Consider the following 15,974-nt stretch of genomic DNA (forward strand, 5'->3'; position numbering starts at 1 on the left):
CAGAATCCGTGTCACTCCAGATTGTCCTGCAGGCTCGTCAGAAACGAGCTGCTGTGACTGCTGGGAGAGCGAGCACAGCCCTGTCCCGATGGTCCTTCAGAGCATCTGCCAACACAACTGCAGTGAGAAAAGAGGATCCCACCGGCTCCCAACCCTGCACTGCCAGAGGGCACCCACAGCCCCAGCCTGCAGGTACAGCAGGGCCACACTCCAACGCCCACAAATGCCGTAGGTGGGAGATCCGTTACCACAGAGTGAATGAACATCAAGTCCTGTCACCAACCCAGCCTATCACAATCCCTTACTACGGGCTGCTAATTACATTCAGCATGACAGTAGGTTAAACAGAATTACACAGGACCATATGCCACGTCTGAAACTTCACCGCCAAGCTCAGCTTAGTGAGGTTTTTCCAAGGACTGATGCCAGGAAGCCAAAGAGATTTACCTGTTCCTAACCTGAGGGCAACTATTTTGCTGTTAATGCAGTAGAAACAGCTGCCTGAGGAATATCACACTTTGTTTTAATTATCTGTGTTTTGCTTATGTGCACATTATCAAAAAGGATGTGATCTTTTGAGGGAAAGGGAAGAGCTGGAAAGCTGAGGAATTTCAGCCTGGAGAGGAGAAGGTTGCATGGAGAGCTCATAGCACCTTCCAGTATCTGAAAGAGCTACAGGGAAGCCAGAGAGGGACTGTTCATCAGGAACTGTAGTGATAGGACATGTGGGAATGGGTTCATACTGAAAGAGGAAAAACTGAGGTTAGATATATGGAAAAAATTCCTCCCTGTGATGGTGGAGAGGCCCTGGCAAAGGTTGCTCAGAGAAGCTGTGGCTGCCCATGGATCACTGAAGTGTCCAAGGCCAGATTGAATGGGGCTTGGAGCAACTTGGTCTAAAGGAAAATGTCCCTGCCAATAGCAGAGGAGTGAAATGAGATGATCTTTAAGGTCCTTTCCCACCCAAACTATTCCAGGATTCTGTGATTCTATGACAGAATAGTCACGGTTCCTATAATACACTGCACGTTGTTGATGCTCTTCCTGATGACAGCTATCCTTTAAATAAACGTGAATGGCAGCAAGCACATGAGTTTTCCTTTTTGTGCTCTTTGCAAAGTAAAAAACTATCATTATGTTTCAATTGACATTTTTAGTTTTGGCAAACAGAGATGCCAACTTCACTTCAGTATCTAAGCAAAGAACAGTGATTCGATATAACAAACAGGCTCATTCTTTACTGCCAAGGAAGGCTGAGAAATAAGGGCTGGAGAGGTCGGATGGGACACCCTCACCCTCCTTTGGGACAGGCAGTGACCTTCAGCAGAGCTTGTCCGTGCAGGCGGCAGCAGCTGAAGGGGAGCGTGGCCAGCAGCTCTGTAGCCACTGCGGCTTTCCAGCCTTGGAGCCACATTTCAGCAAGGGAGGGAGAGAAGGGTGGGATGGTGGGGTGGGAGAGAAGGGTGGTTTGATGTGGGGGCAGAAAAAGGAGGACTGATGAGCAGCAGCAGCCATTCCTCTGAACAGCAATAGCACCGTAAGCACAGCCTGGGAGCGGAGCTGCCAACTTTCCACTGGGGAAGAGATGGGAAATTTTCTCTTGAGCCTGACAGCGACTGCGTAAAATCAAGCTTTTGGCCGTGGAGGGACTAATTCACAAGTACTATGTCCCCCAAAACCCACCCTATTCCCCACACTCCTCCATGCACTCTGCTCACATCAAAAGCAAGATCCAAGCAGCTCCCAGGCCGCTCCACCCTGGCACTGGAATGCACAGCTTTGCTCCCGAGCTGTTCTGCTTCCCCTGCTCACTTTGTTATTCACTTATTACAACTCAGATAAATGTCTGGGGACATATGGAGTAAATAAAATACAAAATCAAGCTGAACTGCAACAATCAATCAAAGGACAACAAAGCTTGGAGAAACAGAGAAAGGATGACGCAGAGACGCGTTATGGAAACCACAGTGTGGAAAACACGGCATGACAAGAGATAAAACAAGGAATCTCATTAAACGGGATGAAAGGCAGAGAAGCATTAACAAACCATATGAGTTCTACCTTCAGAGTGAGTGGTTTTCTTTTAAATCCACTCTTTGTGAGAGCAGAATGAAAGCAGCTGAGTGAAACACATGAGACCTGCCAGGGGCTTGCCAGCAGGAGAAGAGCAGGATCAGCCCTCACTTTCACTCCAACAAGGAAGAAGCAACACAGAGAGAAACACCACCAGGAAACTTAAAAATTTCAGGAAATACAGGGAAAAATCAGTGCAAACAGTGCACAGGAAAAAACACACCAGGTGTCAGAGGAACCCCAGAAGGTTCCACCAGCAGCTCGTCCTGCCCTGTGAGGCTCCAAAATGTTTAATCACAATTCTTTAACATGTGGGGTTTTGTCACTTGCAGGGTTTGTAGATATGGCTGCACCACACTGCGGATCATGAAAACGATACATGTTGATGCTGCTCGGGATTATTTAATTGCAACTTTTGCACAGAGCAGGAACACCTTCAAATCCGCCTCTCTGGTGGATGCCTGTTCTTCCTGAGCTGGACATTTTTCTTAATACACTTTGAAACATCACCAAAAAAACCCCAAAGTTTTTTAAAAAGTTTCTCGGTCATGGGAACAGCACTGAGACTTCTCTGAAGCTTTAGGAAGGAGCACAATAAACAACCCAGTCCTCTCTAACACCAGAGCCCATTCTGCTCTGACACACCACCACAGAATCGCCCCCTTGTTCATACTCAAACTATAGCTACAAGTTGCTTATGGGACTGGTCCCTTCCACAGGCTGAAGGAATCTCATTGGCAAAATATTTATCTAGCACCTCATTTGGGCCCTTTTTCCCCTGCAAAATTTCTTACAAAAGAGAAATGCAGCCTTGTTTTCACTGGGATATGGCTTCCTATAAGAATGACATTCCAGGCTGTCTCAATTTTTTCTAGGAACAGCAATAGAGCTATTTTGCTTTTGTGGCCTGGACACTACTGTACAGACACTCCGCTGCCTGTGGGTTTACCTGAATTAGATTTTAATTTAAAGTGGAATTTTTCTTCCCCGATAGCTTTTGAAGACACCTCAAGCCTTGAACAGGCTTTCCCTGTATCATGTAGTAATATCAAAATCTACCAATTGTTGCTGACTCTTGAAATTTAAAATATCACAGACTCCAGGTTCCTGAGTCACAGGATCTGTTTATTTTAAGGTTTGTTTAGGTGAAGTCACTGGCTGGGCAGTGCAACCCCAGGGCTCACTGCCAAAGCCACAAAAAACCCCACTTGGTTTTGGATGAAAGTTCTGACCCCCAAACCTGCTTCTGCAAGAGCCTGACAATAGCAGAGCTTCTCTGCACCCAGCTTCTCCTTCTCATCCATCCACAAATACTAATCCATGCTAATGAGGGGAAAATAAAGGAAGTTTCAACTCTCGTCCTTTTACATCGAGATTCTAATTTCCACTTCAAACCTGCCATGACACTGAAGATGTGTCAGAAAGAAGCAGTATTTGCAAGGGAAAGTCAGAAAATTTTGGTGAGGGTGATTTCCAGTTGAGGAATGAAATAAGCGATGAAAGCTCAAGAAAAAGCTCAGGCTCAAATAAATGCACAACAAAATCCGGTAGCGCTGAGAGAAAAGCACTTGAAAAGAGATGGATCAGAGCATTCCTCGGATGGAGCCCCTCGGAGGGGCTCAGAAGTGCAAATGCTGCCACTTGAAGCGCGTTGCTCCTCAAGTTCAGTTTTACATGTTGAGCACTGCGGATTATTTGGAAAAACAGACTTTGCTCCTGGTTCCAGCCAGACTTTGCGTTACACTTCAAGAACCTGACTCTGGCGATGGGAAGGGGCCAATATTCCCATTCGGTCTGCCTGGAGACTGCTTCCAGCGAGGTATGTGGTGTCTGCGAGCAGCAGAGCCCATTTCCTTAGTGATTCTTTGGATGGGACATTTCCCTGTGCTCCTGGTAACAGTGCGGCCGCAGTTGGCATTTATTTCCTCAAAGCTGCTCTGTCTAAAACGTCGGATACAAGAGGAATTCATTTCCTAGGCCTCGCTTCTACAGCCAGAAATATGGAAGCACAGTTGCTGAGTGCAGCTGCGAGCACACACCTGAGCAGGGTCCGGGAATTTTGGTGTTGGGAATTTTCAGAATTTGGCCTTCCTAAAGGCTGCTTTCATTTCAAAATAATTCATTTTTTTAGAAAGGGGTTGTTGAGATATTAAAAAATAATTTTTCCTCTAATGAGAGAATAGATAAACTTTATTTATCTGTCAGTGTTCAACACAGGGAATGTGAAATGAATAGGCAAAACCACTTGCATAACCTCACTGCGCCATGAGCCAGAGTCACTCTCATCACAGTGAAATGAATCTTTAAATTCTTCATGGTTATAATAACAGAGTGAGTACACACCTGCATTCTCTGCCATCATCAGGAGGCCAAACAGGGCAGTAAACTTGAAAGAAACCCACTTCAGCACATCTTACCCAGCCCTCAGAACAGGACCAGCACACACAGTTGCACACACAGTGATGAGCTGCCTGACAAAGACGACTCTACAGCCTAAATTCCTAATACAACCAGCCCTCGGCAGAGCACAGTTCTGTGCCCTACCCAAACACTTCTGGAATCAGAACATGGTGCCATTAACACTATCCATTGCTCCAGTAGATTTCCCCTTCCCATGGTTTTGTTCACCTGCAAGAGCTTTACGTCCCACTTCCATCTGTCACTGCACAACATCTAATCCAAAACATTCTGGGAGCTTTCACAACTCAGCGCCTCTGAACAACAATAACATAGTCTCAAACACTTACTACCAAAATTAATAATCACAGAAACACATTGTAATAGCCCCAAATCTTCAAAAAGCCAAATGAAGGACTGGTCATCACAGCCTTCAGGAGGCTGCTCTACAGTGACCAGCGAGGAGCTGGCAGGTTCCACCTCTGTCACAGCCTCGGGAGCTGCAGATCCCCATCTCAAACCAACAACAGATAACACAAATCCAGAACCTCCTTAATAAAAACCAGTCTTTTCCAGTTAGGGACTTTCTGCAACAACCAATGGCTGGTTTGTTTGCAAAAGTCTAAATGTATCTAGTAAGAAAAGAGCTGGAAAACACCTTGGCTGCTGAATTTAGAGATGTGCACATTTTCCTGAAGTTAGTCCAGCCTGCAAAAGCTACAATGTATGTTTACTGTGGTACTCCACAACTTCTGCAGTATCTCTGTATTGACACTAAAAAGTGAAAGCTTACTTAAGAATATCCGAATAGAAAAGCAGACCCTTAATGCAGTGAAATACCACCAGAAATTAGTTCATGTGAGATCCATCCACCGTGCCGGGCCCCACGTCATCTCTCTTATATGAATCACTCCAAGCTTTTGTCTCGTCAAGAACTGAAAAGTTGCTCCCTACGGAAAACCAAACTTTTCCCCTACGTCTGTTTTTTGCGTCATGCAGTAAGTTTATCTCAGTGACAGAGCACATGGACCATTCCCGTGCCCCTCCACGGAACACGCCTGATTGATCTACCCAAAACAACGCCAGCATCTACACACAAACACATCTGTCATTCCATCCCAGCGCTTCCACGGAGAAATGTTTGTTACTTGTTAGTTGCGTCTTTCGGATTTGCTTTAAGGAGCGTTCAACCCCCATCCAACCGCTCGCTCCCGCACACCCTCCCTCCTGTTATTCCCCAAGAACCTCCCGAACCAAACTCCCGGCACATAACTCCCGCTCCATCCCCCGCGGCGGGACACCGGGGCTATCCAGCTCCCGCTCTGGGCCGCTCCCCGGGCTCGGCCGGCGGCACCGCGCATCCCCCGGGCCGCGCCGGGCCCTCGCCCCCCGCCCGTGCCCAGCGTGCCCGGTACTCACAGCGCGGTGGCGGCGGGGGGCACGGCGGCCGCCGGGCGCTCCATGCCGCGGCCCGAGCAGTTGACGGCGCAGGCGGGCGCGGCGCAGGCACAGCCCGGGGCGCAGGGCCGGCAGGCGGGGGCCGGGGTCGCGGCGAGCCCCCCGCACAGCAGCGAGCAGAGCAGGCACCAGCCCGGCAGCGGCAGCCGCGCCGCGGGGGCGCCATGTTTGCGCTGTGCTCCAGTGTCTCCATTTCCCAAAGGCATCTCTCCCTACGGGCATGGCATGGCCCCGGCGCGCCGCCGCCGCCCCGGCCGCCCGCCCCGCCGCGCTCCGCCGCCTCAGCGCCCGCCCGCCATGGCCCGGCCCGCTGGGGCCCCGCTCGCCGCGCTGACAGCCCCGGCCCGGCCCGGCGCCGCTCGGCTCTGCTGCTCCGCCCGGCCGCGGCCGCCCCCGCTCCGCCTCCCGCCCGGCGGAAACACGGCGCCGCTCCAGCCCCGCTCCAGCCCGGGCCGCCCCCGCTCCGGCCCGGCACCGCGCGGCTCCCGGGCAGGGGGTGCCGGGGGGCACGGAGGACAAGGGGTGTCTTGGGGCATTGGGACAGCACACGGGTCCCGGAAGCAGGAGGATCCCGTGGGAAAGGAGTGTCCCGGAGGGCAAGCGGGATCTCGGGGGACAGGGGTGTCCCGGGAACAGGGGGATCCCCTGGGGAAGGGGTGTGCTAGGAACAGGGGGATCCCGTGGGAAAGGAGCATCCCGGGAGACAGGGGCCATGCCGGGGAGTACGGGCATCCTAAGGACAGAAGCATCCCAGGCAGCAGCGGCATCCCGGGGAACGTGAACATCCCCGGGACAGGAGAATCCCGGGAAACAAGGGTTATTCCCGTGGGGGGGGAAGTTCAGACACCGGGCGGGGCAGACAGTGCAGCAGGGAATTGTCTCACGATGCCGGGAGGGCTTCCCCGCCTGCGCACACAGGGCACTGGGCACCAGCACCCGCCTGAGCCCTCCCCGAAGGCTCTCGGCACTCCGCTCCCGTGGCTGGTGCCCATTCCCAAGGGCTGTGGGATGGAGTAAGAGCTGCAGGGTACGGGGTGTGTTACGCCTCCAGCACAGCAGGTAACTCGGGTACCTTGGAGAGAGCGGAAGAACAAGGCAGGTACTTTCCAGTGCATTTTTTTTTTTTTTTTTTTAACCATTAAACATAGCAAATCGATCAGGTTTCAATGTCACTTTCACCCTGCACTGGCTGTGGCTCGCACCTGGTGAGATCAATCCATCATCCCACAACAGCTCCTCGGGGATCTGAATTATTTCTGATTTAAAGTGATTAAAACATATAACGAAAATAAAATCTCCATACAACCAAAGGAAGCATCATTACAGAGGGCATATCCCCCAAACGAGCCCTGGCCCCATTTGGAAGGGATGGAACAGCTGTGACAGCTGATTATTGCACCCTAATCTGTTGGTGTTTCACATGTGCCATGTTTACTCAGGACAGAGGAAGGTCAGCCAAGGTGACAGTTTGGTTTTGAATCATGTAAGGATCTTTTAAGGCACTTGTGATTTTGGGCACATGCAATTCTCTAGGGAACAAGGGACTGACCCACCAGCGCTGGGTGTGCATCCACTGTGGGTTATGAATCTCAGAATCATTTAAGTTGGAAAAGACCCCACCTCTAGCTCTACCCAGTGAGATTGATCCAGGACGGTCCTGATCCAGCAGAATCCATCAGCACCTGTGTGGTTTTAGCTGTGGGATTGTCCTGCTGAGGCTCTGGCTTCCTGTATGCAAACTCTGAGCAAACCTGAAATGCAAAGCCTGACAGCATCCAACCCCACTCCTTGGCATGGTGCTTAATGTATGTGAGCATTTACTTTCCAAAAACATTTTGTGCCTTGAATTTTGGGCTTGAAATGCGCTTGAAAGACACATCATCCTTTGCATGATGTATTGTGCCCAAAATAGCTCTGTGGTTACTACTTCCTCATGTGACTACGATATATTTATTTCCGTTCCCTCAATTGTAAATTGCTTTTTCTAGGGTTTTTTTTCCTCTTTCTTTTGTACTGATGCCCATATTTTTTCAGATAACAGCAAGGAGAAAATATCCTGTGTGTGGATTGTAATCAGTAGATTAGCTGGCTAATGGAATCCAGCTGATGGAATGAAGTTAAGGGCTCTCCCCCAAAAGCCAGGGCTGCCAAGCTGTAACGAGGACAATGAGCAAAGAAATACTCGAGTGAGTGTGCAAGAAGAGAGCAAACCTCGACATAGTGGCAAGAAAATAATTTGTTCACATCAAATCACGATTTTTGATCTTGGGGGAAAGTCTTGTCGCTGAGCTGGGATGGGTTTTAAAACAGCAGCTGCAGAAAATGATGGAAATGGAAAATGCACTCTGGGGTTGAGAGGCTGCTGCTCACTGCGAGGCTGGGAATGGCTCGTTGTGGGGAGGGGATTCTGCTGGTTCCTCCCACTGGCAGGAACAGGAGAGTTTCTCAACACTGTTTACTTGAAGCAGAGTTAAAACCCCAGTGAAGAGGGTGTTAATTCTTCCCATCCCCCCGTCCTGCATGCAGGCACCCAGCACATCACAGACACACCGTGCTCAGCAAAACGTGACGGGGCTGCGGCTGACCAGGAATGTCCCTGCTGCCCCCGGGTCCTCCACAGATCCCAAAAACACCATAGACGGCTTTGGCCAGCGCTGGGACCCTGCAGCATCCCCCCTCCCGCCCCCGGACAACACCTATTTGGGCACATTAAACCTGCTTTGGCTCCTGCAGTGCCAGGTGCAGGTCCATGAGCAGCCAGTGCAGAAACCTCCTTATCCAGGTGTGTTAGTGGCCCATGGAGGGGAAACTCTGTGCAGGTGGAGATTGGATTGGAGCCAGAATGGCTGAGCCAGGACAGGCAGCCTTCTGCCCCAGCAGCACCCATCCACTGTACCTTGTGTGTGGCTTGCAAAAGGCAGGGAAAATGCCCCTCTTGACCTCTCTGCTCCCTTGCCAAGAGCTGTGGGCCCTTGGAGAGCAGCTGTATTTCCATATGGCCATAGTAACAGCTCCATTTGCTGTGATTTCCCTGCTTAGAAAGGACTCTCACCTGGTGGAAGTAGCACGGCTTGTGCTTAGCAAGTGTCTGGAGAAGAGCTCTCCAGGGGGGAATGGGATACAGGTATCCCAGAGGAGCTGAGGATCCCTGTTTCTCCTGGGAGGAAATGGTTGTATCCATCCCTGCAAGTTGTTGTTCTGTGGCTGCATTTTGTGCCCCCCTTTCTTGCGTGATCATAGAATCATGGAATTGTTCAGCTAGGAAAAGATCTCCAAGACCAACGAGTCCAACCATTCGCCCTGCACTGCCAAGCCCACCACTAACCCGTGTCCCCAAGTGCCACATCCACGCGTCTGTTAAATCCCCTCAGGGATGGGGCAATGACACCGTGGTGTCTGAGCAGTGACCCCCACAGGGACCATCTCCATCACCCAGTCCTGGCTCCTGCTCCCCCCCATATTCCCGTCCCCCAACTCCAATCATCACCCCCATGGCAACAGGTAGATCCAGGAGCTGCCACCGGCCCCGAGCCCCCGGACCCGGCGGGCTCACCCCGCTCCCGGTGCCGGTTCACGGGCCCCGGGCGCCCTCTAGCACCGCCTCCGGGATAGAGACCGGGAAAAGACCCGGAACGAGCCCTGGAATCACGGAATCGCAGAATCCGGTGGGTTGGAAAAGCCTTCCAAGACCACTCAGTCCAACTGCTCCCCCAGCACTATCAATGCCACCTCCAACCCCTGTCCCCAAGTGCCACATCCACACGGCTTTTAAAGGACAAGGGGAACGGCTTCCCGCTGACGGAGAGCAGGGTTAAATGAGGAGTTAAGAAGCTGATTGCCCTGCAGAGCTCTGAGTGCCTGGAAGCGCCTGGCACCGGGCTCGCTATGCCGCTCACACATTGTCATTTGAAATAAAAGCTAATTGCCTGAACGCCCTCGATTTTTTGCTAAGGGGAAATGTCCAGCCTTCCTTGGAAAACAGTAACAAACAGCCTTAAAACCTAGAGCGACATCATTATCATCATCCAGATTGTTAATTACCTGGAGCAGCGCCACTGGCTCACATTCAGATTGGGAATGTCACCTCAGGTGTGTCAGAGCACAAAGACAAAAGCTGTTGATCCTGAGGCTGATGGATCCCACCCGTGTCTCATCAGCCATCTGCCACCAATTAGCTGTGATGAACGTCTGAGCACATGCGGGCACTCATTTGCATGTCCCCTGGCGAGCGGGAGCCCCGCTCTTCATCAGAGGGTCCTGCTGCTCCCTTGGTCCACCCACTCAGGAGGTGGATTTGCTTTTCCTCCCACGGGAAGTGCCCACTAACAGACCCTCAGCAAGTGCTGCTACTGCACAGGCAGCCAGACATCCACTCGATTCATCGGGAGCTTCTTCCCAGCTGGCCCTTAGCGGGTGACTTATTCTCCAGAGCAGCAGCTTTACAAGCCTCTGCACATTTCCATGCTGCTCATTACCACTGTTTATTGTTTTACAAGGGCCCAGAGTACTGCTCGCATCCCAGGGCTGGCCCATGGGAGCTCTCAAGCTCTGCAGTGCCGACTAATTTCCAAAGATGAGGGTTTTCAGGGATTTATTTGCTCCAGCTCCCTGGGCTCTGCTGTGGTGGCTCCACAGGCAGTGCCAGGCTCAGGACCACCAGTTGGGCTCGTGCTCCAGCCATGGTCTGACTGGTGAGAATCATCTTGGGATGGAAATGGCCAAGTGTGCATGGATAACAGCGGCACATGTGACATTTACACCCTTGCTTTTGAAACTACACCCACGGTCTAACCCTTCCCTGTCTCAGGATGTGTCTGTATACAGCTACAAAATACCTCAGATATTTCCAAGCTGAGATATTATATTCCTAAAATATTTGATGCCGCCGAGGCATGTCTGAAAAGCATCTAAAATATACAAAATAGCCTAAAAATACCTCATATTAGGGAGGTTGGGCATTTGCTCTGCCCTCCCTCTGTTTCAAAGGCCTTCTGAACATCCAGTTCTTCATCCTGTCTCAAAGTCCTCGTGGGTGACTGCTGAGCTGGGGACCTCCCTGCACTCAGCCCTCTGTTCCTGAAACTTTGGCTCATGTCAGTCTTGGCACAAGAAAAATTAATTTCCCGGCCTCAGCTCAGTGCAGGCTCATTAGGACCTGGCACAATTACCCTTTTATGCGTGGGAGGGGGCACCAAGGTTCCCTGGGGATGCCCATGGGGACATGCCAGGCATTACAGAAAAGCTCTGCTCCAGGGGAGGGGACTGAGCCCCCTTGGCTTGGCACTGGGGGCTGAGACCCCATCCCATCCTCCTGTTGCCCGTGGTTTTGCTGCCAGTGTGGGTCCTCCTCTTGAACACTGTTGGGGTTGAGCATGCTGGGAAAGACGTTTTCATTGCCTGCCTTTGCCTTTTGGAGACGGAGAAGGGGCTAATGGGGGCAGTTCGGTGGGGAAAGGAGGGCTCAGGCTCTGCCCCTGGGCTGCACGTGTTGAGACCTCAGTGTCTGCCCAGCTCCATGGTGTCCAAACCCTCCCGGGGAGCTGGATGCTGCTCTTACAGATTCGAACACCAAGCAGTAAAGTGTTAGTAACAGGCTGGGCTCTCCAAACCTCCTGAGTGCTTTGCAAGGAAAACATTGGCAATGTCTGGAGGGAGCCACAGGTGGGAGCTGCCCCTCAGGATGGGCCAGAGAAGTGGAGGAGCCTGAGATGGAACCACAGGGACTCTGTGGAGAAGAGATGGAAAATGAAATATCCAGACAAAGGAAAGAGGTTGCAATTGTAAGATTGGGCTTGGCAGTGTAAGAAAGGGAAGAGACAAAAGCAGTCTCTGAGCAAAACGCTGGAACTAAACTTTCACAGCTGCAAAAGGAAAACAATGACTTCCCACACAAAACTCACTGATGGGCTGCGCTGATGAGGAGATGTCTGAGGAATTTCAATTAAAAGCCAGCGACACTGACAAAGGCAATGAGATTGAAGTGTTCAGAGGTAAGTGAGCGATGGGAAGAACAATAACTGGCGAGGGAGGGAACGGTGCCTGCTCCGTGCTGCGTGGGCTGGGCCCTTCCCAAGGCAGCAGAGGCCGTACCCGCTGTGCCTGGCAGGGAGCTGGGATCCAACTCCAGCCGTGTCCCACACCCTCTGCTTCCCTGTGCCCCTCCACGGGGATGTGCTGGCTGCAGCAGGGCTGTCCCCTCTGTCTGACATCTTTGGGCGATATCTGCTCCTCTGTAGCATGAAACTGAGCTCCCTCTGTTTTCCCGTCAGCCCCACGAGCCCCCGGCTGCCCTCCCACACCTCCTGCCCAAGTGATGCCTGCTGCCTTCAGGCTCTTCCTCTACAGCCACTCTGGAGCCAGAGCTGTGTGTGCCCTTGGCAAAGGACCTGGAGCAGAGCAGGGAGTGGGAAGAGCTGGCAGAGGTACATGTGATTGGGAGAGTCACAGAATGGTTTAGGTTGGAAGAGGCCTTGAAGTCCATCCAGTTCAACTATTCCTCATCACTGTCAGAGCCACCACTAACCCATGTCCCCAGGTGCCACATCCACACAGCTTTTAAATCCCTCCAGGGATGGGGACTCCAAAACTGCCCTGGGCAGCTGTGCCAAGGCTGGACAGTCCTTTCCAGGAGGAAATTCTTCCACATATCCAACCTGAACCTCCCCTGGCACAGCTTGAGGCCGTTTCTCTTGTCCTGTCCCCTGGGAGCAGAGCCCAACCTCCCTGGCTGCCCCCTCCTGTCAGGGACTTGTGCAGAGCCACAAGGTCCCCCCTGAGCCTCCTTTGCTCCAGGCTGAGCCCCTTTCCCAGCTCCCTCAGCAGCTCCTGGTGCTCCAGCCCCTTCCCCAGCCCCGTTCCCTTCTCTGGACACACTCCAGGACTTCCATGTCATGAAGGGTCCAAAACCGACACCAGGATTTGAGGTGAAGCCTCACCAGAGCCCAGCACAGAGAGACAAGGAAGCCCCCAACCCTCGGCTGGTGGCACTGCAGCAGGTGACAGCAGAGGCACAACGAGCAGCACATGGAAAGAGCCTGCACCATTCCTCCTGCAGTCACCATGCAAGGAAGATGAATATCTTCCAAGCTGGCACAGCTGACATCGTGCCTGATGGGAATAGCTCGTCCTTGCAGCCTGCCTTGCCTGCTGGGGAAACAGCTCTGCTCCATCCAAGCTGGCACCAGGAGCTGGGATCAGGAGGAGAGCAGGCTGGGCAGGCTCCCAGGCTGCCAGGAGAGGCAGGGATGGACACAGCCCCGCCGGGCCCAGGGCATGGAGCAGCCAAGGCCAGGGAGCGTGGGGGCAGCTGTGGCACGAGCCAGCTTTGGAACAACCTGGAGCAGCGGGAGGAGGGAGGGAGGGATGGCCTCACACCGAAATATCTTGCTTGGCTCTGAGCACGGCATGGAACTTCTGGCACAGACAACCCTGCGAAGTTCCATGCCAAAGTAAACAGCCAGATTTAAAGCCCTGAAGTGCAGTGTTTGTGCAGAGCAGCTGGGCAGAGCACGGCTCTCGGCCCCAGGTGGGCTCCTGGTGTCTCCAGCCCTGTGCAGAGCTCTGTTCCCCAGCAGGGGTGGCTGGGCAAAAGGCAGGTGCCATCCCATGGCTGCTGGCACAGGTGGCACTGGTGGCACCATCTGCCTCTCCGTGCTCACATTTATACAGCAGCACAACAACTCTCTTGGGTTGACCACCCTGATGGGGACAAGCTGCTTTTCTGCGTTTAAGAACAAATTTACATATATGTAGATGTCTCAAAGTACCAGCCAGCCACCAGCATGGCCAGCCCTGCTCAGAGCCCTGCCAGATGCCGCAGCCCTGCTTCCCTGAGGCACGCCGTATCTCCAGGCATCTGTTGTTCCATTAAGCTATTTTTAGCAAATATATCCCCCTTAGTTCAGCTGCCGTTATCTGATTAGTTCCTGTAACTCTATGAGGAGCAACATCTCCAGGCGTGACTGCGATTCTGAGCAGGCTGTGTCTCTGCACATGCCTTTCCTCCTCACACAGGAGAGAAACTTGCTGGAGATGCTGCTCGCCGCCGTGCTCCGAGCTCTGCCGAGGCTCGGTTTGGGGGCTGGGGGCAGCGGGGATCAGCCCTGTGGCAGCCACCGGAGCACACGACCTTTGGTACAGGCAGAGTTATCCAGGCGCGCTTCCCGGCTGCTGCCGGCGATAAGGAGCCATCTCCTCCGGTGTTGCCCTGATGCGGTGGCGATAAACAGCTGGCTTTGTTTGCTCCGGTGCACAGGGCTATTGATGGAGATTTCCATCATCCTGACTGGGGATGAGAGCAGGGCAAAGTCCTTGCGCAGCAGGGTGAGTGTGCCTCAAAGGTGCGGGGTGCCAGGGCTGTGTACCCCCTTCCTCCCGGCAGGTACCACCAGGAAAAGCTGCACCATGGCCATGGCCTAGGGACTGGTTAAAAACCTGCAGCCCACAGATGGTTCCAGCACTGCACTTTGTTCCGAGGTCTCAGCCTCTATTGACTGCAGCTGTCCTGGAAAATGAGATTATAGTGCAAAACCGTGGCATCCTGTCTGCTCTGCTGAGGCAGGTCTTCCATCTCCTGGCTGGATTGTCAGGATCAAGAGTACACGAAGGGGAGTGGGATGATGAGCCTCCACCGTGACAGCTTTTCCTCCAGCCTCAGCTGTGTCAGAGGAGCGCTGCAGACCCAGATCTCCTCAGCATTCTCTGGAGCGTGTGACAGCCCTGCCCGTGCCCAAGACTCAGGGTGGTAGAAGGGGGATGTCACCCAGGAACCATGCACAGGAGCTCCTGACCTGGCCCATCTCCCCTGTCCAAGGTCAAATCCATCAGAACCCTGCTGCCTGCTCCTCCTCCTCGGGGTGCTTCAGGGCTCTTGAACAGGGATTAACTATAGATTTAAGTGCTCCCAAAGGGAAAATCTCATCCATGCCCACAGTGAGAATGACCCCTCACCATCACCACGGCTGTCACCCGAGCTCTGGCAGTGGCCCCGGGCTCTCTGGGATGCTAATCCCTGCCATGTCAGCTGTCACTCCGTGTGCCAGCGCTGTCACTTATTCCATCTTCACCATGTGCCTGCCTGGCTTCTCCTGACAGTGATTTATATCGCACTCCTGCCCCACTGCGCCTGTCCAGGCCTCCATTCCCAGCCAGGCTGAGGCCGTGCTGCTGGAACGCGTCACACACGCAGCTGAAGACATTAATTCCAGCTGAGAGACCGCCAGTGCCTCAGGTGACATTCATGCGCAGAGAGAGATGCCAAGTGTTGCTCGCTGAAACCAGTTGCGGAGACACACTGGGGAACCTGGGCTCCCGGTCCCACAGCCCACACTCCGTCCCCCCGTGGCCTGGACCCGGTTCCACCCTTACACCCTCGAGGGATGCTGCCGGCAGCTGAGGGTCTGTGGCTGCCTCGAGTGCCCCCCCACACCGTGCCGGCCGGTGGCAAACCCGAGCGGGGCACCCGGCTGTGGGATGGACCCCAAACCGGGCTGTGGAGCTGCACCCCAGCCCCGCTGTGCACGCCGGCTGCGGGGCTGGCGTGTGCGGGGCGTGCGTGTGCGGGGCATCCCACGCTGCTCCCCGGGGTGCGGGTGCCGCCGTGGCGGGTGTGACCCCCCCATTCGCGGTTCCCTTTGCTCCTGCAGACCCCTCGGAGGTGCCTCCCGGTGCCCCCACTGTACCCACGCCTCGGGGCCGGGGTGTGCAGGGACGGCGTGGGGAGCGGGCACCGCGGTGAGTGGGTGTGAGCCCCCTTCCCGCCTCCCCTCACGCGGGTACAGACCCACCAAAACCCCCCCCACTCGCCCCATGTGTGCCCCGGTGCCCCCCGGTGCCTCCCGGTGCCTCCCGGTGCCTCCCGGTGCCCCTCGGTGCCTCCCGGTGCCTCCCGGTGCCTCCCGGTGCCGGCGCTGCGGGGCGCGGGAGGAGCGTGGCCAGCGGCGAGACCACGCCCCCTCCCGCCCTCTGCGCGCTGCCATTGGCGGAGGGGAGGCGCGGGGCGGGGCCGGCGCGGGGCGGTGGCGGCGGCTCCCGCGCCCCCCCAGCGC

At 54.0% G+C, this 15,974-nt stretch overlaps 1 protein-coding gene across 3 annotated transcripts in view; it reads right to left on the reverse strand.

The window, feature by feature from the left end:
• The window catches only part of PKD1 (polycystin 1, transient receptor potential channel interacting), a 79,666-nt gene extending 73,487 nt beyond the window's left edge, over positions 1–6,179 (reverse strand). For 2 of the 3 annotated variants that reach the window (XM_048320787.1, XM_048320785.1), the window contains exon 1: positions 5,890–6,179. In XM_048320787.1, the coding sequence (XP_048176744.1) occupies positions 5,890–6,134 (245 nt within the window). In that variant the 5' untranslated portion in view covers positions 6,135–6,179. The remainder of the gene's footprint in view (positions 1–5,889) is intronic. The other variant, XM_048320786.1, reaches the window with a different exon arrangement.
• Between the last annotated feature and the right edge of the window lie 9,795 nt (positions 6,180–15,974).

This window comes from Corvus hawaiiensis, chromosome 16, assembly GCF_020740725.1.
Source record: "Corvus hawaiiensis isolate bCorHaw1 chromosome 16, bCorHaw1.pri.cur, whole genome shotgun sequence".
Taxonomy (NCBI): Eukaryota; Metazoa; Chordata; class Aves; order Passeriformes; family Corvidae; genus Corvus; species Corvus hawaiiensis.